At 42.7% G+C, this 23,538-nt stretch overlaps 1 protein-coding gene across 1 annotated transcript in view; it reads left to right on the top strand.

The window, feature by feature from the left end:
- MAPK1 (mitogen-activated protein kinase 1) overlaps positions 1-23,538 on the top strand; it is a 33,022-nt gene that overhangs the window by 7,263 nt on the left and 2,221 nt on the right. The window contains exons 2-8 of the mRNA XM_054646123.2: positions 8,886-9,068; positions 10,099-10,288; positions 14,489-14,605; positions 16,306-16,420; positions 16,965-17,096; positions 20,836-20,945; positions 21,666-21,793. Of these exons, the coding sequence (XP_054502098.1) occupies positions 8,886-9,068; positions 10,099-10,288; positions 14,489-14,605; positions 16,306-16,420; positions 16,965-17,096; positions 20,836-20,945; positions 21,666-21,782 (964 nt within the window). The 3' untranslated portion in view covers positions 21,783-21,793. The remainder of the gene's footprint in view (positions 1-8,885; positions 9,069-10,098; positions 10,289-14,488; positions 14,606-16,305; positions 16,421-16,964; positions 17,097-20,835; positions 20,946-21,665; positions 21,794-23,538) is intronic.

The raw sequence follows: 23,538 nt of genomic DNA, 5'->3' as shown, positions 1-23,538 counted from the left end.
TATTTTTCTGTTAGATTTGGGCAGAATCTTCGTGACAGTTCAGTTTTAGCAGAGTTGTTTGTGCACATGCTTTTACTGTCCATCTGTTTGCAGTACCCAAAATCACAACCTAAGTTCCCCAAGAGGAAATCTCTTCTCTTGGAAGTCCTTCTTTTGTATTTTAAGAGAATTTTCATAAAATACTGAAATACTCTGTGGTGATTAGGATGCAAATGAGAGTTTTTGTTACATGGTGGAAAGTAATTGGTCTGTGTTGTGGGTATGTTTTAAGTACGAGCAACTCGCAATTAGGCTGCAGTTTATAATGTGCAATTACTTCATTTTGCAGTTTTTCTTAACGTTAGCAGCTGCCACTGCAGTACATTACTTCTTGCTTCTTCAGAAGGAAGGCAGATTGCTTCACCAAATATTGCTGATGTGCCCTGAGTAAAATTTCAGGTCATTTGAGCACTCCAAATCAATACGTCCCAAAATGCTTCAGTCTAGAATTTGCCCAATTTTATTGGGATTTGGATGTTGCAAAATATCCCAAATGACATTCAGGTTGACTTTTATATTGGATTTTTTTGAGTGTTTCATAATTGTGAAATAGCTTCCTTTCAGCTACTGGAGCCAACATGTCTTAGTGCTGATACCTCCTCTGAACAAACCACCAAGCTGTGAATATGCTGAGGGTTTATTGTTGGCATGTCTTTTTAGAAACAGGGAAAAAACATGCAGAAAACGCCTTGTAATCTTACACAAAGGGAAGTAACTTCTGATAGTGGTGAGGTGCACACTCAGTGCTAGTGGTTTGGTTGATTTGGTTTGCAAGTGAAATACTGAGTCAACCATGGCAGAGTGGCCAGGGGCAATGACCTTGTTTTCATCAGTGCTTTGAGATACTTTTCATTTTGTACTGATGTTTCTACATCAGGTTTAGAAAAATCTCTGCTTTTGAGTGTGCATGGATGATTTTGTTCTGTTTTCTGTTGGGATGAACTACTGTGAACTGTCTCTTCTGAAGATTTATATGGTGTGGAATCAATCAAATAAGCTGATTTTAGGAGGAGTATCTGGGATATAAGTCAAATTAGAACCTTAGCAGACAAAAGACTAAACCACACTGGAGGATTTGCTAATCCTATCACCACTCACAGCTCTCTGGTAGTGCTCTCCCTTCTCTCTAGGAAAGGGGAAGTGTTTCCTGCACACATTTATGATTCCTGCTTTGCTGCTTGGGGATGTGGTGGTTGTTTTCCAGGCTCTGGAGTAACAGTGATGATGTTGCTGACCTGTCCTTTGCTGTCTGGTGGGTTTTTGTTGCCCCTTGAGGAGCCTTAAGCACAGGGGGAGGAGTTGGGCACCCCATCGGCTGTGTGGGGGCTGAGCTCTCCTGAGCTGAGCTTTGCAGGGCTGAGCCTTGCAGGCTGACCTGTGCTGATCTCGGGCTGTGCTGCTGCTGCTGCAGGGGCAGCTTTTCCCTCCATGCCTCTGCTCTGTCACTCCTTCCTCCTCTCTTGTGCTGGGGCCTGCACAGCTGGAGCATTTGCTGTGTTGGAAGGCTGGTTTAGCTAAAAGGTGACTTCATACAAAAATAAAATTGAAAGGTGAGAAGTTGAAATGATGGACACAAAGCCCTGTGAGTGCTGGTGCTGACACAGGAAGGCAATAGGACTGTGCAGGTAAAAGCTTCTTTACTGTTCCTGCTTCAACTTGGAGCTGCTTTAGTTCTCTGACCTGACACAAACAAAGGCACCACTCCAACCAAAAAAGTGAGAAAGGGCAGGGATGTGAGGCATAAAAGGGAGAGTGAACCTCAGCCCCTCCTTTGAATTCACTGAGACCTTAGGTTGGCTCATGTTGCTGAGCTCTTACAATTTTAGCCCAAAATTCATTCCCACAGGAATTTATATACAGAGGAGAAAGATAGTGATATTTAATATTGTGATATTTTATCAAAAGCAGTTGGTGCCTTTGGAATTAATTTATTTCACAGATGCCAAGGGGCCTTTAAATGTAGTGAAGTTTGTTAAATTTAGCATCAATGCTATCAAAGGAAATACTGGCAGTGGAGAACCAGTAAACCTCTAAAATAAGGAAGGGAAGTGGGAAGGGAAGAAGTAGATAAAGTGAGATGTAAGAGCTTTCTATTTTCTGAAGACTAACTTGAAGTGGCAAAAAACAGAGTAGGCATATGTGGTGGTTTGAAGTCAGTGTTGTACAGCTAAAGGTATAGAAAGAAAAATACACATTAGAAGAGATTGAGAGAATTGGGTTTTTTTTTTTTTTCAAACAACTAAGATTAATCAAAACACCATAAAATTAAATAACATCTTTAGCCAAACAATACAGAACCTTGGGTGAAATAGCCAGTATTGTTCTAATGCCAGGATTAAGGTGTGGCTCTAGAACTGCTGCTCTTCATAGCTCGGTTTAGTAGGTGCTAACAAAACACAAATCATCTGGTCTGCCACACCCAGGATTATGAATTGACTGAGCTTCTGGCAAAAGTAATTAATTTAACAGACTCCATTTTGCATGACTAGCTATTCGTTTTCAAAATACTAGGAGTGATCTAAGGAGTTATACTATTAAGTAATTATTATGTGCATAGTAAGTAGCTTAAAATTGAATTTTTTGCAAGGATCCATCAAATGCTACTTTTCAAATTCTGAAAAATAAAATTGTGCCTTTGTAACCTATTAGAGCCTAGAATGATTTGAGTTGGAAGGGACCTTAAGGATGAAGTAGAGCCAGCCCCCTGCAGGGACACCTTCCACTGGACCAGGCTGCTCCAAGCCCTCTCCAGCCTGGTCTGGGACATCTCCAGGGATGGGGCATCCACAGCTGCTCTGGGAAACCTGTGCCAGTGTCTCACCAGTATTAGATTTATTAGATTTATTTGAGCAGATAATACAATGAAATGAAAGCAAATCTTAGGAAGTTATGAAAGTGCCTTAAGAATTTGTGGTGTGAGGGGCAGAAACCTGCAGTAGATCAGATCTGAGTAAAATCACTTCAGAGTAATTATTCACCTTTGTCATGGGAGGAAGGAGTTGGCGTCATTGTAGCAGGCAGCTTTGCTGTCAGGATTGCTTTGGAGTGTTCAAAGGAAGATGACTGAAGCAGTAGTGGCAGAGATGAGGGCAGTGCTGCTCCAGTGTGACCCAGTAAGCCTCAGAGGTTCACTAAAAGCACACTGGAGTCTGCAGCTCCAGTTCAGCTTCAATGGGCCCCTTGCTATGGACTTGGGATACAATAAAGGGCACTGATTCAGAAATTATGTTGCTTTTCTCCTTTGCTGGTTTTTTATTTGTTTGTTGTTTTTTGAAGAATATAAGAGTAAGGTAACTCCATTTTCATGGATTGCTGACTTTCCTACATGGCAGGGGTTAGTCTGTAAAACTAAATGTTTAATGGAGGAAAGTAGAAGTGTATTAAGATGCCCCTGTTTCTGTAGTTTATTTCCTGAATTCTCAGCTGACAAACCTGAGAAATGCTTTGTTATTGAGAACCTCTTCTAGAGAAAGCTGAGAAATCAAAATGAAGCTGTGACATGGGTTGTCTTTTTATAAATAGGTTTCTTGAAACATGGCAAATGTATCCCAATATAAGTAGGCACTTGTTCCTTCTAAAACCAGGTGCTGATTTTGTAAATTAGTGCTAATAAAAAAGTCTAATGAATAATACACTTGTCTTCAAAATATTATGAATAAATGGAGGAAAGTAACAAATATTTCTAGTAAATGTAGGTGTTTACAGTTGGCTACAAAAAATACATTCAACAGTGTAAAAATGACATATTACTCAGTGTCCTCAAATAGTCTTTGACTATTTTTATCCTTTTTCCAGTCTTTTCTCTTTATTAAAAAAGTCATACACTGTAGCTGCTCTCTGTGGTTCAATCATGTAGAAGAAGAAAGTAATTATTCTGAAGAATCTGGAAGGGTTAACATCTGATTATTAAAAACCAGCTCCAAACAAAAAACCCAAAACCCTCTGCAAATCTGCACTTTTGCAACCACCTTCCCCATCCCCAAAAGTTGAAGCGAACAGTCTGTTAGGGTGGTTGTTACTGTGCCATAATATTGCATTATTTTATTTACAGGAGTCTTAAAAATAAGTTTAAGCTATTTGCATTGTAACTTGATAAATGTCAGCGTGTTGTGGAAATGTCCATGATTGAGCTAAATGTAGACTGAATGAAAAGATTAAAGATCTCTGTAGATCAGCTTGCTTGCTGGGAATTATTTTTGCCTTTCCTATTCTGTGAGTAAGCCGAATTACCCAATATTTCACAAAGATTCTTATCTCTGGATATGCCCTTGGAATCATGTTTCCACAGCAACGCAAAGCTACTGATAAAAAAAAAAATCCCTTTTAAACTTCAAATCAGTCTGTTATTTCGAGTTGTAATGAGTATGTTTGCCGGTAGCGTTGTGTATTTTGTGTGTGTGTGCTGAGAGCAGCCTGTAGAACAGCCACGAGGTGAACAATCCTGGAGATGTTGGAGGAGCATCCCGTGGTGGGGGCAGCCTGCAGGCAGCGTGGCAGAGGAGCCGGCGGTTGCTGCTCGGTGTGCAGGAGCAGCCCCGTGCGGGATGCAGGGACTGCCCGGAGCTGGCTCCTTTCCTGCAGCGTGCTCTCACTTGTTCCAGCTCTGCCCCGGTGAGACATGCGAGGAATAGGAATGGGTGAAGAACATGGAGCAGGCATTGTGGGCAGAAGGGCTGAGCTTGGCACTGGGCCACACGTGCCTGCTGAAAGCTTCCCTTGCCCTTCCCTTCCCTCGAGTTCATGGCAGAGGGGCCCGAAGCCGCCTGGGCAGCGCTGTGGGCTCAGGGCTGCGGTGCCTCTCTGGTCACTGCTCCTGGAAGCAGCCCCGCCCTGCACTTCTGCTTAAAAAGGAAGTTGGTACCAGAGAGTAGAAGGATAAAAACTGGCTTTAAAAGTTATGTGGTGCAACTTCTTGGGTTATAAATGCTCATTTGTTTATTTTGTTTTAGTTAGTCAAAACTTTGTTATGTATTTTCAAGATACTTAAAATCGGGAATGGTAAACTCTGCTGCTGGGGCTTGTATTGATTTTCACACGAGGTTGCAAAAGTATCTAAATAACGGTGCCATTGCAGGTTGTCACAGTTTAGTAACCACGGCTTGAAATAGGAATAATGTTGTGGCTACAACAGTTGGGCAGTTGCAAAAATCTATATTTAAATTTATTACATTACAGACAAATAGCACTCACAGCTCAATGGTTGCTTCAGCTTGTGAGGCTGCACATGATTGGGGTGGAAATAAATCCTCCCTTCTGAATATTTAAGGTGTTGGTGTCTAGATTCATCATAATGGGACAGTTCTGTGGGTGATGATCAGTACATGTGCTTAACGATTAGAAACTAAAAGCAATAAACTGGCACTCTAAGAGTTCTTAATGTGGGAACTGTTATTCCCATTTTACAGATTTTTATCTTCTCTGGAAAAAAGTCAAGATAGTAGAAAGTTCCTGACTTCAGAAGATGTCCCAGTTAACTGCTTCATTGCAAATATAACCAGCTGTCGTGAGCTTTAGTAGAAGCTGACAGCCCAGACAAAGAGGTTACACTGTGCACACTGGGACAGCACTGCCAGAATGCAAATAATCTAAATTTAGGATGCGCTGTGGAGCTGGTCCTGGTCGGACTGCAGGGGGAGCACGGGTGACCAGGAGTCGCCCATGAGATCAGTAATTGCGGCTGCAGCCCGCAGGGATGAGCCGAGCACGGGCTGCAGGGAGATGCACCAGGACCTGCATTGCTCCTTCGGGGGGGTTTGTTTGAGCTGCTGCAATGCACGCTCTGAGCAGCACATTTCTGCAGCAGAGCTCTGGGCAGGAGTGTGTAAATCTGCTGCTGGTGGCAGGAGGTGAACGCTGGGATGGAGGGAAAGCTTGGGAGGTGGCTCAGTCTGCCTTCCAAAGGACCCTGTTCTGGGAATGTCAGGGGTTTCCTGCATAGTCAGGCAGTTATTTCCATAGGGCTTCATCGGCCAAATGGGGTCTGGCTGTAGCCTGACACTTCAGTTCCACTAAAGTTCAGCCCAATGTGCAGCTTTTACACTTTCCTATAGCACGTGTCAAATCCAGAAAGAATTTTTAAAGGGTGACAGAGTTTACTTAAGCAATATGTGCTTTAAGGGCTGTGGCTGAGAATGTGAAATGCTGTTAACTAGATAATACAGATTCTCAATGTACCTGCATTATGCATGACATTTAAAATATTATGCACCAGTAAGTGACTGCTTGTATGATTAGCTTCTTGCTCACAGAAGTTGAGATAATCTCTTGGATGTTTAATCAAGTTGCAGAAAGGCTTATATTTCAAAAAGTGTGACACCAGCAATAAACCCAGTGACCCTTTTAACGTTCCAACTAGACAATATTTCAGTTTTGCTCCCCTCAGCTGAGGCAATGGAAGCTTAGCTGCGCTAGTGGTGACTGTATGGGGAAGGTACCCTGGAGAGGAAGCTGATTGCATCTTTATTCCAAATATGCAGCTTTTTTCCTCAGTGAACCAGGTGTATTATAGTTGCACCATCAGAAAGCAAAATTAGCCATCCTTTTCTAAATGACAGCATAAACCTTTTGCTTAGAAATGCTTAGGAGTGTAGGGGAAACAGCTACAAGAGAGGAAATCTTGGTATGTTTAATTGATGAATTCATGTTCATTTAATCTGTACTAGAAAAAATAATGTATTTTCCATCAATAAGCAACCCTCGTGAAGCAATAACTGATTTATCAAATATTTTAAGCGACTGGGAGCTTTTATTTAAGCAGCATCAATGGGTAAATATTGGCATTTTGTCTTTTTGTGGTCTGCATAGCTGCTGCTGTCCAGTCCTTTGAAAGGAAGTAAGATTCTGCATTGTGGCAGAAAAAATGCTCAGGTCAGTACAGAGGAGGAGGCAGGAGGTTTGTTTATAATGATGAAATGGCCCATAGCATTCTTTCATTTCTTCCCCAAATCCAGGTTGTTCCTGCTTCAGGGTTATTTCTGGTTTTGTTTTCTGCTTGTGACAGACCTCACTGGTCTATTGTCAACACCACAGGTGATGAGCTAAGAAAATTACTGGAGCCCAAGTGCTCTTGGAGGCAATGCCAAGTTCCACTTACAGCACTTGGTTATTATCTATTTTGGGACTGAGGAACTGCTAATGTGTTATCTATACATATGCAGCAGCAACAGTTGTAATGAATACTTGCTCAGCATGTGGCATTTCAAAGCTCCCCATGGAGCATTTGAGTTCAGTGTTTCTAGAGGCAAATAAATGGTGCTGTCTGTGGGCACAGGCCAGGGTTGGGGATGCAGGCAGGTCAAAGGGATTGAGTGGGAAAACCGTGCAAAAAGGATGTTACAGTTACATATGTAACTGCATGTGCTCTATGAAGATCTTCCTGGTGACCCTAATTGACTGAACTTTATGCCCATTTGAATAATGAAAGTGAGAAATTTTAAGCAGTTTTGCATCCAGTGATGACAGTACCATCTCAAAAACACCTTGTTACACCATATTTCTGCTTGGCTGTCAAAGAGCCTTGATGTGGCCAGGTATTTGAATTCCTCAAAGGCCTCCTTTTCTAATTGGATTTTTGCATGTTACTCTGCTTTACCTGGTCACCACATACCTGGACATCTCAGCAGAGTAAGGCAAAATAAAAGTGTATCAAAGAAAGTTCTGGGACTCAATTATAGAAAACTGGTAGGATGTAAAGCCTCCTTGGCTAGTTATGGCTAATTTTATATTAAATAGTTGAGGCTAACAGATATGCATGGAATATAGGCTTGAGTATTTTTTAATTTCCTAATAATTCAGTAGCGGGCTTGAGTAGGGACAAGACTCATATAAACACATCTAAATTTTAATTAATTAAATTAACATATACTTCTAATACAGTAGAGGTTATGATAATGAGATGCTTTGTCATCTTTGTAAACAAGACCATAGAAAACATACTAAACCTTGTTAGGATTCATTGTCCAGAATTTAGAAAATCAGGTATGATATTCAGAAAATCAAGTCTCAGCTTTTACTGAGACTTTTAATTAGACTCAGGCTGTGATATTCTTCAGGAATGTGTAGGCATGTTGAACAGAGATACTATTTATTGAGCCTATTTATTGGTGTAGCTGGGAATGGAGTTTTGAGCTCCTGGAAAGAGTCATGGAAATGTAGGAGGCAGTGAGTTCCTTACCATGGCTCACAGTCTCTGTGATCCTCATTGTGCTGCTGCCTGCTCCACTCCATGTATGTACCTGATACAGCTTTCTTTCCTCAGACTCTGCTTACCTTTGGAATTGCACTTGGCAAGGTGCTGGCACAAATTCTCCATCCCTTCTGTTCTTCCCTGTCTGTTGTGGAGGTGCTGACAGTGTAGATTGATGGAAGCATGAAAGATTGTGACAACTGCTCTTACTTGTGGGAGCTGGACACAGGATGTGGTATTTTGCTGCTTAAGAGATGATTTCTGAAGGTTTTTCTGCACCCCAAAGTGAATGGGTTAACTCTAGATGAACTTTCTCAAACTTCTGATGATTGCAGCATATAGAAAAAACCTCAGACTTGGTTGTTGCACAGGCTGATAAAGAGGACAAAGACCAAATACCTTTCCCTTTGTGCAGGACCCATGAATCAGAGACTCCAAGTCAGCTGGGAAAGCCAATGGGTAGAGACCCAAACAGGCTGGTGAAAGAACAGCAGTGTTTTGTCAGTTCACCAAACTAAAAGATGTGTCACTGTCACCTCTCCCCATTTGATAAAAATAAATGTAAACAAAATGCACCACCCCTGTATTAAATGAATTCACATTCTTTCTTTCTGAATTTAATTAATGTTCCTTGTAATTGATGTTATTGATTCTCTTCTAGTTCTGCTTATGATAACGTCAACAAAGTTCGAGTTGCTATAAAGAAAATCAGTCCTTTTGAGCACCAGACATACTGCCAGAGAACTCTGAGAGAGATCAAGATCCTGCTGCGCTTCAGGCATGAGAACATTATTGGAATAAATGACATTATCAGAGCTCCAACTATTGAACAGATGAAAGATGTGTATCCTTTCAAAGTGTTTTTTGGCATCATTAGTAATGGTTGCCTCCTCTCTTTTGATTGTTTCTTCCCCTTCATCCTCTTCCTTCCTAAATATTAATAAAAGTTGGCTTCTATTATTGTAAATCAAAAGGGAAGTTAATAGTATTTGATTGGTTTATAGTTTTGATGTAGATGAGCACTAGTTTAATTCTTTCTTTTCCAGGAAGAGAGAATAATTTTTATCTTCCAAGGCAAAGAACTCAACATTCTAGAGAAGAATTAGTTTGGTCACATAATTCTAAAACTATATTTGCTCTTAGTTGAGCTGCTGTTACAACTGGTTGCTTTGATGAGAAAGTCAAATGTCCAGACTCTGCTATAATTGTCTCAAATGTTCTTGAATTACAGGGGAAGAAAATTTTACTTAACTCATTCCTGTCCAAGCAAAAAAAAACCAAAAAAGCCCCTTCTTTTAATTTTCATTACAATCTTATTAAAAAAAATAATCTGAATGAGTACATTGGGAATTAGTTTTGGTAAGAGGAGGACTGTTGTGTTCAATGTACCACAATAAATACGTATAGAGAAGAACAGCTGAATTTTTAAAGTGGGGAGATGGTAGAGAAAATTTATCAGAAATGGTGAGATCTTCTACATTCCTGCTTTTATGCAATTGCAAACAAGTATCTTGGAAGCTTATTACTCATTAACCAAAAAAACACCCTTTGTTTCTTGGCAAGCAGGATAGGAATCAGATGAAATTGAGATTCCAATAAAAGTCAAGCTCTACTATGAACAAATAGAGGTTTATGATGATTAATTTGAGAGGATCACATGCTGGTGCCTTTTTATTCTATAAAGGGCTGCATCATGTAACAGGGTTGATTGGATTCCAAGCTTCTAAAGCAAGAATCAGCTACACAATGTCATAATTGTCATCAAACATACAAATAAGAGAGAAAAGATGTTCTAGAAGTTCCCTTGGGTACTGTACGTTGATATCTGATATGACATTGAGTTTTTTTGCTGCCTTACATCTAATACCTCACAGATACATTGTGCAAGATCTTATGGAGACAGATCTTTACAAGCTCCTAAAGACTCAACACCTCAGCAATGACCACATTTGTTACTTCCTTTACCAGATTCTGAGAGGGTTAAAGTATATCCACTCAGCCAATGTGCTTCACCGTGACCTCAAACCTTCCAATCTGCTGCTTAACACCACATGTGATCTCAAGGTGAGTGGAAATTTCTTACAGATTTTCCTGACATGGTTTTCATAAACAAACTGCTGTAACCATGAATGTGGTGATTTTACTGGGTATCAATGTGATTTTTGTCCTGGAAAGATTGCCAAAACATTATTTGGTTTGATAAAATAATTATCAAGATTTGAGTGACTAAGAATCTGTTAGACTGCTGTAATGAGTGCATCACTGTTTCCATCTGGAGGCTGACTTGGAAACAGCCTCTTTGAAAGCTGGGTGAAAATACTGATCTGAAGCAGCATCATGTTTACCTCAAAAGTAAACTCAGAACTGTGTATGTTTCAAGATTTGGTTTCTCTGTTTACACTGGTAATGTTTTGTTGTTGGAAAAGGACTTCATATTAGTGGGCAGCTAAAGCAGCATGTGAGATTCAGTGCTGATTAAATGCATGGCAATTACTTAGGGAGGGAATGTTCCTAATTTGCATTTCCAGTGATCAGCTCTGTACTCGTTAATACTACAGAAGGATGAGCTTAGAGCTGTTATGATTCTTGGAAAATGTCAGCTCAATGCTTAGTGACATTCAGTAAAGCAAACCAAGTGTGAAGAAATAGAACAGAAATAGAGAATAAACTGAAAACATGCCATTCTCTACCTTTCACTTGTTTTGAGCCTGTGATGGTAGCTATTGCATTTCTCCCAGTGATATGAGGAGAGCAGGATTTCAGAGTACTGCTCTCTAGAACACAAAGGGCTGTTTAGCTGGGTCTCCTCTGCTGGGAGATGCTGCGTGAGGAGCAGAGGAATCCAGTAGGATTTGCCAACACTGATAACGTTGGCAGTGGCACAGGGATGGTGAGTGGGGAGCAGCTGTGCTCACTGTCTGTACCTACTGAAAAGGCTGTGAGGGAGGAAAGGAGCAGGTGAAGTTTACTTGCAGCATTGTTAAGCTGTGGAATTTGGTATCACAGAGCACTCTAGATATTGCAGTTTTTAAAAAACCACCAAGCAAGTTAGCAGAAAAAACCCTCATTGAATGCTCCCTGTGGTTTAGAGTCCCACAATGGCAGATCCATGGAAGATGGGAGAGGCATTGGAATTTGTTTCCCTTTTCATGGTCTATATAAATATAATGTATATATTTCATGTATTTGCTGCTGGCCACTGATGGAGTGGAATTGCTGAGTTTACAGTTCTTGATCCCAGGTGGTACAACTGTGTTTGTTGAATACTGTGTTGCTCCTAATTACCCTCTGATTTTTAGTGTAGCTCTAACTTTCTCAATAAACAAACCACAAAACAAAAATACCCTCTTCAAAGTGTGAGCCAGTTGTGAGCTGTACAGGTTTGTCACAATTCCAAGAGTGTCACACAGTTCCTTGCTGTCTGTATGCTGGTCCATTCTAAAGACTGGCTGCATCATCAATTCTGTCTATATAATGAACACTCACAATTATTAAATGACCAAGAATTGTTACCTACTGCAGCAGGCATGAAAAGGTGATGAGAGAGGGATTTTTTTAAAGGAAAACTGCAAGTTAGTGTTTCATGATTTTACCAGTTACTCAGGAGATGCAACTGTTTGAACCACCATCTTATCAGTAACAATTAAACTTAATTTTTCTCTTTCCTTTTGTACAAATACACAGAGGCACAGGCTACTCAGCAATACAACTGCAGATATTTCAGTATATTTGTAGTACTCTTGGTGTCATTTCGTTTGCTTAGTAGATGGTTGCATGTACATGATCCTCCTAAATCTTCCCATCTGCTTGATAGCTTTATCCAATTTTAAGCCATCTCTGTTTAGAAAACTCTGATACTGATTGCAAGAACATTGTTTTCAAGAAGTGGAAGCTAAATATATAGATAGGATGCTGGTTTTATTTATTATTTTAAAATTTATTTAGCAGGGAAGTAATTTCTTCTGTCTCACTAGCATCTGTTCTGTCTCTCCAAGGCATGAAGTGCTGACTGACATACCTGAGTCTTTCATTATGTAGTTTTTTATTCTCTGCTATGACTTAGTGAAAATGCCAAGAAAATTTGCCTGTTATTATATTGCTCTCAGATTATTTATTTTATTTTTGTCATTGTTTTCATTCACGTGGAGAAGCCTAAAAAGCAACTCCTTGTGCTTTGCCTGCTGTGCATCATCATTAGATGGGCAGTGGCCCCAGAGCCCCTGGAGCAGGGCAGCTGCTCTCTGGGTGTCCTTTGGGCTCAGGGTGAGAGGGCTCTGCCCTGCCCAGCTGCAGCCAGAGCTGTGCCCGGCAGAGCCTGCACCTCCAGCGTCCCTGTCCCTCTGTGCTGTCACTCCTGGCAGCCAAAACCTCTTCCTTGCAGCTTCAGCCTTGAAGTCTTTCTCACTAATGGTGTTTCTGCTTTTCTGCTTAACCTGTTTCTGCTCCAGTCAGCAGAGGCTTTTTGTCATTTTAATGAGCTCTCTTTGTCATTATTCTTCCTTTCCATCCCATGAGCATTTTTCTACTTGAGTTGAGAGATTCAGAGCCATCTTCTGTAATTCAGTTCTTGCTTTTCACTGTGGACCAGAGAGTGTCTTTCTCCTTTTGTTTTAATGTGACAAACCCTAGTGCTTTGCTTTTGTGTAATACTGAAATTCTGCACAAGTCCCTTTGCCTGTAATCTTATCTGGCTTTTTCAAGGTTAGGAGGAAGAGATTACAACAATTTTGCCTGCTGCATAATTATTTTCTGACGTTTCTAAGCTGTCCTCTACAGTTTCTTCATTTCTGTCTTTAGAGGAGGTTCTTCTGATTATTTGTACTGAGTCTCTTTATGCAAGCTAATTGCACACAAGGCAGCTGCTCTGTTGCTGTAGCCTGGGAGAACCTTGCCATGCTTTAGAAAGGTTCTTTTTGGGGCTGTTTTCTAAGGATTCGGGGAGCTGGGTTTATTTTTTGAATATGTAGCTAAAGTAATGGGACACAGCTGGGCTTATGACATTCATCATTGCCTTTCCTTCAGACCCCCTGTGTAACAGTCAGCTGTGAGTTTTGTCTTTCAGATGCAGCTTTTAGTCAGGTGAAGTATTTCTTCCCTAATTGATCTATCAGTTATTTCACTGACAGGGTGTCCCTACAGGAAAGTTAAGAAATATCTGCCAGGGCAAAGTGAGGTTTCTGTGGTTGTGGTAGGATTTTCCATTACTGACTTTGTTGACTACAGCCTATTTTCACTTCACATTTTCAATATAATCACTGTACACAATTAACTAGCTAAGAGTAAATATTATAAAACAAATGTAGCAGAGGAACCTCCCAGTGTTTGCCACTCCTACATTTGATGCCTTGTTTTCCTGAAACTATATATTCTTTCATGGAAACACACTTTGTGTGGCAATCATAACCTGCTGTTTTTTGGGGGGCAGCAGAAGCTTGTGAATGTGTCTAATGTGCCACTCAACAACCTTGCCATTGACCTTTGGGACGGTAAGAAAGGAACATCTGCTCTGCTCCACAGCAGTCTGTCTTCACATTTTCAATTTGCCTAATTTCTCTCTAGACAGTAAATAGCTCTGAAAACCATGGAGCCTTCTTACAGGAGCATAACTAAAACCACCTTTTTCTTTTTGCTGAACTCACTAGTCTAAATTGGTATTTGTTTTTCTTTTCATAGTTAGATAAAACTATTTTCCTTATAAGGGGTTGAGAAATTTTCTTGCTTGTGTTTTCTTTTTGGGGGATTTTTTTTGTCTTTTAGGCTTATGCTTCCTTCAACAGCCCATAATCTCTTCAGCCTACCATTATCTCATGATTGGATAGGTTGTTTCTTATGCAAAGATGCAGTTATGATGATAGCTTTTGTAAAATTGGGTGTTGAACTTGGTTACAAATGTGTTGGTTGCTAATTAGGTTTTCTGAAAGTCTTAATTGCTATTCTTTTTGTTTTCTGGTGAGTTTCTGAGAGGTTGGAGCAGTGTATCTTTGCCTGTTTGGCAAAGGTGCTGTAAGCAAGCCTGTAGTGCAGCATAAATTGTGAACTGTTTCCTTTTTTTACTTATTCTTACTGGCCCTGAATGGCAGTTGGATATTCTTTGTAATTGATCCAAACATTTTTCTTCACCTTTGTGCAGTAACTTTTCTAAAAGCATAGGTTGCCATCTCTGCATTTGTGGGTGTTACATTGATTGGGAAATGGTGAATCAGTAATGTTGTAGTGTTGGAAACGTGTCTAATGTGCTTTTTTTTTCCTATTCTCTAAAACCAGATTTGTGACTTTGGATTGGCTCGCGTTGCAGATCCCGACCATGATCACACAGGATTCCTGACAGAGTATGTGGCCACACGTTGGTACAGGGCTCCTGAAATCATGCTGAATTCTAAGGTAAGGCCACAGGGAGCTGCTGGGGTGCTGCTGTTGCTGCTTTTTCCCTTGTGAGCTCCAACTGGGCTTGGAACAGCGAGCCCTTGTGTGTTTTTAGGATCAGAACGCACGCACAGTCTTGGGGAGAAGTGGGCATGGTTTCCAGTAGAGCTGCTGGCTTGAAATAAATTGTGATTCCAGAATCAATTACTGGGTACTAGAACTGAGAAATCACGTGCTCAACTTCCCACACCTCCAGTTCCTTGCCAGTCACGAGGCTGCTTCCATCACCTGCTGTGCCACTGAGCAGGACAGGAGTGCTAGGAGTGAGCATTCTGCTGCTGCCTCCATCGAGGCTGCAAATGTTGCCTTAATGTCATCTTGACATCTTCATTTAGGTTTAGAATGTATAATGAGGGTGAATCTGATTCTGAATGAGGGCATGTGATCCTTCTTATGTGTCAGTCTTAATTGCATTCCCATAGTCTTCATGAAATCATTCCTTTGGTTTTTATGTATTTGGAATTACTGTTGTGTTCTGTGGCTGTTTTAAGGTGCATCCAATCCTTGTGTGGGTGGGGGGTGTCCTTTAGAACGCCTGTGTTCACTCCCACAGCCAGACATCTGTTAGCAAAGCACCCAAGTGACACCTGGAGCTGTATTTGATATCCTGGGACAGCTGTTGTTCCTGTAGGATTTACAGCTTTTCCAGTTGGTGGGTGTGTTTTGGTGCATCAGTAGCATGTCCAAGCAAATAGACATCTGACCAATTAAGTGTGTTTTCCTTCAGCTTCTTGTATTTTAAACTCACATCTTGTATTTTAAACCCTCACTGAGGCCACAACACTGGGCTGGTCCACATATCTACTTATCAAAGGTATCACAACAAATATATTTTGTGTTTGTAAGAGGTGGTCAGGTTAAAAGTTCCTGGTTTAATGTGTGATTCCTTTTATGATTCTGGCACCTTGAACACAAATGGTGAAGGGATGAATCCTGAGGAGCTGGAGCCCAGTGGCTGTGGGGACAGTGGGGACAGTGGGGACAGAGCCTTCCCAGGGGAGGGGCAGTGGCAGCAGGCCAGGCACGGGGGGCTCTGTCACTGACGGGTGTCACTGCTGTGCCTTTTCCTGGGGCTGGCAGGGGTTGGCCATACATGGGGATATCCCTCTGTTCCATTCCTGTTATACCCCAGGGACTGCTGTGCTCTGCTCCCAGCATCTGCACCTCCTCCTGCCTGTGGTGTTGGACAGAGCAGCCAAGCAGCAGCCATTGCTTTGGCCATTTCCCCCTTTGCCAAAGGCCTGGTCCTGGAGTGCAGCTTAGATCCCCTCAGGGACAGCTCTTTGACACGTGTTCAGCACTCTGTCAGGGGCTGTGCAATTCAGAATACCTGGTTTCCAAAATGTTTTAGTTTAAATTGGTTATAAAATTAGGGAATCTCAACAATTTGCAGTTGGTAACAAATTTAGCTAAACTTAAAAAATCCTTTTTGAAAATTGTCTCTTGGAGACTTCAGTTCTTGCTACCCCTTCAAAATAGTGTTTTGATATATGGTTCTTAATTATTTCATTTGTACAGAGAAACCAAACAGCATGAGCAAGCAGGACTCATCTAACAAAGAAAAAGATGATTTGTGTGCACTTTCACGGTTTACTAAAGTAACACTTGCTGCTATTATACAAAAATTTGACAAAAATGTGTTTCTGCTTCACTTGCAGGGTTACACCAAGTCCATTGACATCTGGTCAGTGGGCTGCATTCTGGCAGAGATGCTCTCCAACAGACCCATCTTCCCAGGAAAACACTACCTTGACCAACTTAACCATATCCTTGGTAAGCTTTATGGAAAAGCAGCATTTCCACATCTGCCTCTCCATCGTTTCTGCCAGCTGGGCTGGTCTTTCTCCAGTGGGTCACTGTGTAGGGTGTGCATCTGCAGGTGTGTCTGCTCTCCCCTCTCGTTATTTTTGCAGCAATTGCTACAGGTAATCATTGTTTTGGGGACAACTGGAGAATACTTAGCAATTTATTTACTACATCAGCAGATATATTTTTAAAACAAAATTTAAAAAAATAAATTAAAAGCTCATCTATTATTAGGTCCAGGTCAATTTTTTAAAACTTTCTTTAGGTACACTACTTACTGGGATCTTTCTGAGAGATTACACATCATTAGAAAACTCAGATCCATTTATTTATGTAACAAATGGTTTTTAGTAAAAGTTTCTAAAAACTACTCAGATATTCTCTGTCCTTAAAACATTTGGTCTGAAATCTCCTTCCCAGCAGTTTTAATACTGAGTTTTAGCAGATATGATACAGCTGTGTTAATATGATTTTCACAGAATGCACTATTGTTTGTATTCATATTTTTTAGGTATACTTGGATCCCCTTCCCAAGAAGATTTGAATTGTATAATAAATTTAAAGGCCAGAAACTACTTGCTTTCTCTACCACACAAAAATAAGGTACCATGGAACAGGCTGTTTCCAAATGCTGACCCCAAAGGTATTTGATACTCTATTACTTTGTATCAAAGTAATGGCAGGATGGGAGTTTCTATAACCTAAGAATTTATCTTTATATTGGAAGTAGAACATGCAAGTGCCTTAAAATAGCACTGTTAATCTATTATAAAATCATAAACCAGCACAAAGCCCTCACACTAGTTTATCTTTTTAATGCAATTCTAGTAACTCTAAGATTACCTGTTGTGGAGTTTGGTCTTTAACTGACATGTGAGATCCAAACTCTTGTCACTGTCCTTAGAGCACAGTTCATCATTCAAGTGCTGATCATCAGCACTGGATTTTGACACTGGCATCAAACAAGTCTTGAACTTTGTTTCTAGCACTAGGTAGGAGGCAGCTGCTTGCTGCTGCCCTGGGTAGAGTTTTGCAGACTGTGCATCAATTGTAGGTTAAACAGGGTCTCGTCAGCGGGTGGGATCCTTAGGTACCATGAAAGCTTAAAATTTAATGGGTTAAAAAATTCAGGATGTGTGGAGCAAAAGTTATAAAAGCAAGGAATATAATAATTGTTAACCTTTCTTAACAAGGCTTTAGTAAAGGGTAAATGTGATTTGTTTTGCTAGATAGCTATTAATTTACCTTTTATACTCAATTTTGTGCAGTTTAGGGGTGGCTGTGTTCACAGTACAGCGCTCTTTTACCTGCTCTAGCACAATTCCTAAGTCACTTCTTTTTGAACTGATATGATAATTTACTTTTACTGGATATGATCAGGTACTGAATTACCATGTAAAAGCTGATTTCTGCAGATGGAACTGTATGGAGCTGATTATCTCTGTCATTGAGGAAAACAGCAGTGATTTATTCTGCTTTTATAGCAGTGCTCATCAGTGTGAGAATCCTCCCTGTGGGCTCTGACAGCTCAGGTGGCAGCAGTGCTGGTACCTCAGCTGAGGGGGAGTGTGCCATTGGTGCAGTCCTTGACAGTGACACCCCAAGGGCAGCTGTGCCAGGGCAGCTGTGCCAGGGCAGCTGTGCCAGGGCAGCTGTGCCAGGGCAGCTTTCAGGAGCTGGCTGGCACTGAAGGCAGGGGCAGCGCTGGGCCCTGTTGCCCGCCTGGGGCTGAGTGAGGGAACCACAGCCAAGCACAGAGTGATGGTTCCAGGGATGGTTCCAGGGATGGTTCCAGGGATGGTTCCAGGGATGGTTCCAGGGATGGCCGCAGGGATGGCTGCAGGGATGGCCGCAGGGATGGTTCCAGGGATGGCTGCAGGGATGGTTCCAGGGATGGCTGCAGGGATGGTTCCAGGGATGGCTGCAGGGATGGTTCCAGGGATGGTTCCAGGGATGGTTCCAGGGATGGCTGCAGGGATGGCCGCAGGGATGGTTCCAGGGATGGCCGCAGGGATGGCCGCAGGGATGGTTCCAGGGATGGCTGCAGGGATGGCCGCAGGGATGGTTCCAGGGATGGTTCCAGGGATGGTTCCAGGGATGGCCGCAGGGATGGTTCCAGGGATGGCTGCAGGGATGGCTGCAGGGATGGTTCCAGGGATGGTTCCAGGGATGGTTCCAGGGATGGCCGCAGGGATGGTTCCAGGGATGGTTCCAGGGATGGCCGCAGGGATGGCCGCAGGGATGGCCGCAGGGATGGCCGCAGGGATGGCCGCAGGGATGGTTCCAGGGATGGCCGCAGGGATGGTTCCAGGGATGGTTCCAGGGATGGCCGCAGGGATGGTTCCAGGGATGGTTCCAGGGATGGTTCCAGGGATGGCCGCAGGGATGGTTCCAGGGATGGCCGCAGGGATGGCTGCAGGGATGGTTCCAGGGATGGCCGCAGGGATGGCCGCAGGGATGGCCGCAGGGATGGCCGCAGGGATGGCCGCAGGGATGGTTGCAGGGATGGTTCCAGGGATGGTTCCAGGGATGGCCGCAGGGATGGTTCCAGGGATGGTTCCAGGGATGGCTGCAGGGATGGTTCCAGGGATGGTTCCAGGGATGGCCGCAGGGATGGTTCCAGGGATGGTTCCAGGGATGGCCGCAGGGATGGCCGCAGGGATGGCCGCAGGGATGGCCGCAGGGATGGTTCCAGGGATGGTTCCAGGGATGGCCACAGGGATGGTTCCAGGGATGGTTCCAGGGATGGTTCCAGGGATGGCTGCAGGGATGGTTCCAGGGATGGCCGCAGGGATGGCCGCAGGGATGGTTCCAGGGATGGTTCCAGGGATGGCCGCAGGGATGGTTCCAGGGATGGCCGCAGGGATGGTTCCAGGGATGGTTCCAGGGATGGCCGCAGGGATGGCCGCAGGGATGGTTCCAGGGATGGTTCCAGGGATGGCCGCAGGGATGGTTCCAGGGATGGCCGCAGGGATGGTTCCAGGGATGGCCGCAGGGATGGTTCCAGGGATGGCCGCAGGGATGGTTCCAGGGATGGCCGCAGGGATGGTTCCAGGGATGGCCGCAGGGATGGTTCCAGGGATGGCCGCAGGGATGGCCGCAGGGATGGTTCCAGGGATGGCCGCAGGGATGGTTCCAGGGATGGCCGCAGGGATGGTTCCAGGGATGGTTCCAGGGATGGCCGCAGGGATGGCCGCAGGGATGGTTCCAGGGATGGTTCCAGGGATGGCCGCAGGGATGGTTCCAGGGATGGCCGCAGGGATGGTTCCAGGGATGGCCGCAGGGATGGTTCCAGGGATGGCTGCAGGGATGGTTCCAGTGCAGGCCTGAGGCTTTTGGAGCTGCCCTCGAGTGCAGCTGGGTCTCTTGGGCAGCGCTGGGTGCTGCTCAGACCCAGAGGAGCTCACTGCAGTGTGGGGTGATGGGGATGGTGCCTCCTCCCTCCCCAGGCTGTGCCATGACCTGAGGTCACAGGTGTGCTCCTCATCCTGGTGCAAAGCTGCAGCTGCTGCACTGCATCAAGAAGTCTCTGTTAAAATTCTGGTTCATAAATGATGTGGTGAGGAAAAAAAATGTGATGGAATTTAGGATACTGCAGATATCTTAGGGCTTCTTGCTGCTGTAATCAGTTTTTCTCTTCTTGGGAAAGGGAAATGTGTTACAGGCACAGTAGCTGACCAACTGCAGTAGCACTGATTTGTGATGCCTGTCCAGAGTTTCCCCAGACCTCACTCTTATCTTACTGGATCCTCAGGTTCTTTATGGATTCTTTGCGAGTTGTCTTCAACAGATTTTGAATCTCATGAATATAAATGTATTTGCATCTTCTCTGGAGAGTATCTTCTGTGCTGCTGGTTGTGCCAGAATATTTCACTGTGATGATCTAGAACTCCTAATGACTTCTGGATGATATTTTCATCTGTAAACAGCCAAGCTCTCTTTTCAGAATAAGAACATATTCATAATTATTTATTTCAGAAAAGCTCCATCTTAGTTTGGATTTTGGCACAAAAATCCAAAGCATTTTTCTGAGAGAAGAAAAAGCCTCATCTATTTAATTTCTGTTATAGTTCAGGCCAGATTGTACTGTAGGATTTGCTGTGTTTCTTGCCTTGCCATCCCTTCTGGGGCTGAAGGGCTTGGGCAGGGTAACACCTGTGCTGGAGCAGGGGTGCCCAGGGCAGCTGCAGCCCAGGAATGCTGAGAGGAGCTGGCACAGCCTCTGTGCCCAGGTTACAGCTCCCAGCCACAGCAGGGGAGCTCCAGGGCTGCACTGCCATTAGCACAGACCTTGGGCAGTGGGTATTGTCTGGGTAAGGTCAAGGTTTGTGACACTTTTTTGGAGTGTGTATTAAATCTTTGCTCACTTTTTTTCCTCTTAGCACTTGATTTGTTGGATAAAATGTTGACCTTTAATCCTCATAAGCGGATTGAAGTGGAGCAAGCTTTAGCCCATCCATATCTGGAGCAGTATTATGATCCAAGTGATGAGGTAAAGGCATTGTTAAAATGTAAACATTGATAAATTATCCAGCTGATTATTTTCTACTTCAGTTCAAGGGGAATATTTCTACTGCACTAACGGAGTTGAAGAACAAATTGCATCAATTTACCACAATTTCTCACTTCAGTACAACACTCAGGAGATGCCACACAATAAATAGATACTAAAGTGTCCTCCCTCTCCAGAAAATGGAGACTCTCAGCTCATGTGAGGCCTGGTTTCATAATGTCTGAGGTAAAGGAGGAGGATGACTGAGTTTGCCATCAGATTATTCTTTATAAACCTGAATTGGAACTGGCTGTAGTTTATGTACAGTTCTGAGGAGATTTCTGGCTCATTTTTCTGAAGAAATAGGGGAGGAGGAAATAACCTAGTTTCCCTTAAAGGCCAGATATGTTTATTCCAATTTAAAAAAATGTTTAAGATAATTTTTTTCTTCAAGTAGATACTGAGTTAAGAGCCTCAAATAAATATTTTAACTTGTAGTTTGGATTTGACCAGCTACTTACTGTGCTTGATGTAAAATTTGATAAACTAATACCTAAAGCACACATAGGACTAACAGGGGGAGTTCTGCCTTGAAGACTGCTCAGTGTTAGATATTTTTGTGCAGGACATTTTCAGACTTTTTCCCCATCCATAAAAGGACTGCATGAAATTGAACAGCACGGTGACATTAAAATAATGATATTTCTTTGTGTTACTAAGCCTGTAGCTGAAGCACCCTTCAAGTTTGATATGGAGTTGGATGACTTGCCGAAGGAAAAGCTGAAAGAATTGATTTTTGAGGAAACTGCAAGATTCCAGCCAGGATACCGATCTTAAATCGTGCATAGGTAAGGTCACAGCAGTAGGGGACACTTGGGCAGGGGGGACATTGAGACTTTGGTGCTGCTGGTGAAATGTAGGACTTGCCTGTCCCAGTGCCCAGTAACTCCCTGCCCAAGGAGCTGACCTCAGCCCTGTCCTGTTTTTGAGGAAAGTTTCTGTTTGCCCACAGCAGTGAAGTGTCCACATGGAATCCAGGCAACTGTCCCAGGTGTTTACCTTGTTGTAGGTTACATTTAGGGAACAAGAATTGCATTTCAATAGTGCTGCTTAGAATAAAGGCAATGGTAACGCTTTGAAATGCAAATTTTATTAAAAAACATTTTAGGGGGCAATGTTCTTCATATTTTACACATACATAATTTGGTCATATGGCTTCAAAGGCTTTTAAAGAAACCTCCTCCTAAATGTAATGTACAGAGGAGAAATCTCTTCAATTATTTTAAAGGAAAAAACCCACACACAAAACTTCAGCAGAAATTATCTTCAGTTTTAAGTAGCTCGCAAATAGTGTGAGTAAATAAGAATAGGTATTTAAATATTCATAAATTAATTATTATTAACCTTTCTAGCATCTTGAAGGTCTGAAAGTTTAATTTAAGATTAAATGTACTTATATTCACTGACTGACTTTTTTTTTAAGTCAATGAACTTAACTGGTCTTCCTGTGCCACAAGGCTTGCAAGTCTTGGGAGTTTCATACCAAATTGGCCAAACACTGACTTGATTGGAGCACCTGGGAAACTTCTGTGATACTGATAGGGGAAAGTATCAAAGTTTTATGAGTGGAAAGGAAAAACAAGCCAAAGGCAACAGGCTGCCCTGGGTTTCCTGGTTTGTGCTCTGTGTGCTTTCCTCCCCCAGAGCAGCATTCTGCAATCACTGCTTTGTGGGGGCAGCTCCAGCAGGAAGGTGAGGTGTTGAGCCAGGGCACTTCCTTGCTGCCAGAAACCCACGGGGGTAATCCACAGCTCTGGCAGTGTGCTGGAGCTCTGTCGCTTTGCTGTAAGCAATAACTTTTCTGCACTAAAAACGTGATTGCAGTTTCTGCATTGCATATACCCCCAGGTTTTCATTGAATGATGAATTCATAGGAAAGAAAAAGAAAGTGGGGGAAACTTTTAAAAGTTTTTACTTCATTAGGGTAACAGCTGTTGTCACTGGCTTGAGTATTTAGATGTATAGAAGCTCACAAATGAACAAATTTCAATTTTTACAAATACTGCATTTTGTTTATTTAAGCTTGCTAGGTGATATTTGAACTGTTGTAATAATTGAAAGGTAGGGAAATCTGAGGTTCACACACTGGTTCTATTAGTTGGCATTGTTAATAGAGCAGACCTGGGACACAGTGACTGACTGGTGTTCATGTCCCACTCATGTTTTCTGTGTGAGAGCACAGCTGTGCATGTACACACGGTGGAAACAAGTTACAGAAATCTTTAGGAACAAGCTGAAGCCTGTTCCTAATAGGCTGTAGTCTCAAGGAAGGGCAGTGAGTGGTTACTGATGTGGTAAATCACAGTTTGTGATCTCTTGCTTGCCTCATTGCTCAGACCATATTTACCTAGGTTGTATTAGGGATTAAGGGATAAAAGGATTAGGGATAAAGATACCAGTGATCCGTTGCTAGCAGAAATTTCTGGTTTGATAAAAATGTTACCTTCAAATGCTACTATGCAGAGTTGATTTGGCCAGCACAACACTGAAATTGAAATACTGTACTTAGCTTGGTGAGGACAGTTGGTAATTT

This window comes from Agelaius phoeniceus, chromosome 18 (assembly GCF_051311805.1).
Source record: "Agelaius phoeniceus isolate bAgePho1 chromosome 18, bAgePho1.hap1, whole genome shotgun sequence".
Lineage (NCBI taxonomy): Eukaryota > Metazoa > Chordata > Aves > Passeriformes > Icteridae > Agelaius > Agelaius phoeniceus.
Note: the sequence above shows the minus strand (reverse complement) of the source record. Positions and strands in the feature narration are given on the sequence as shown.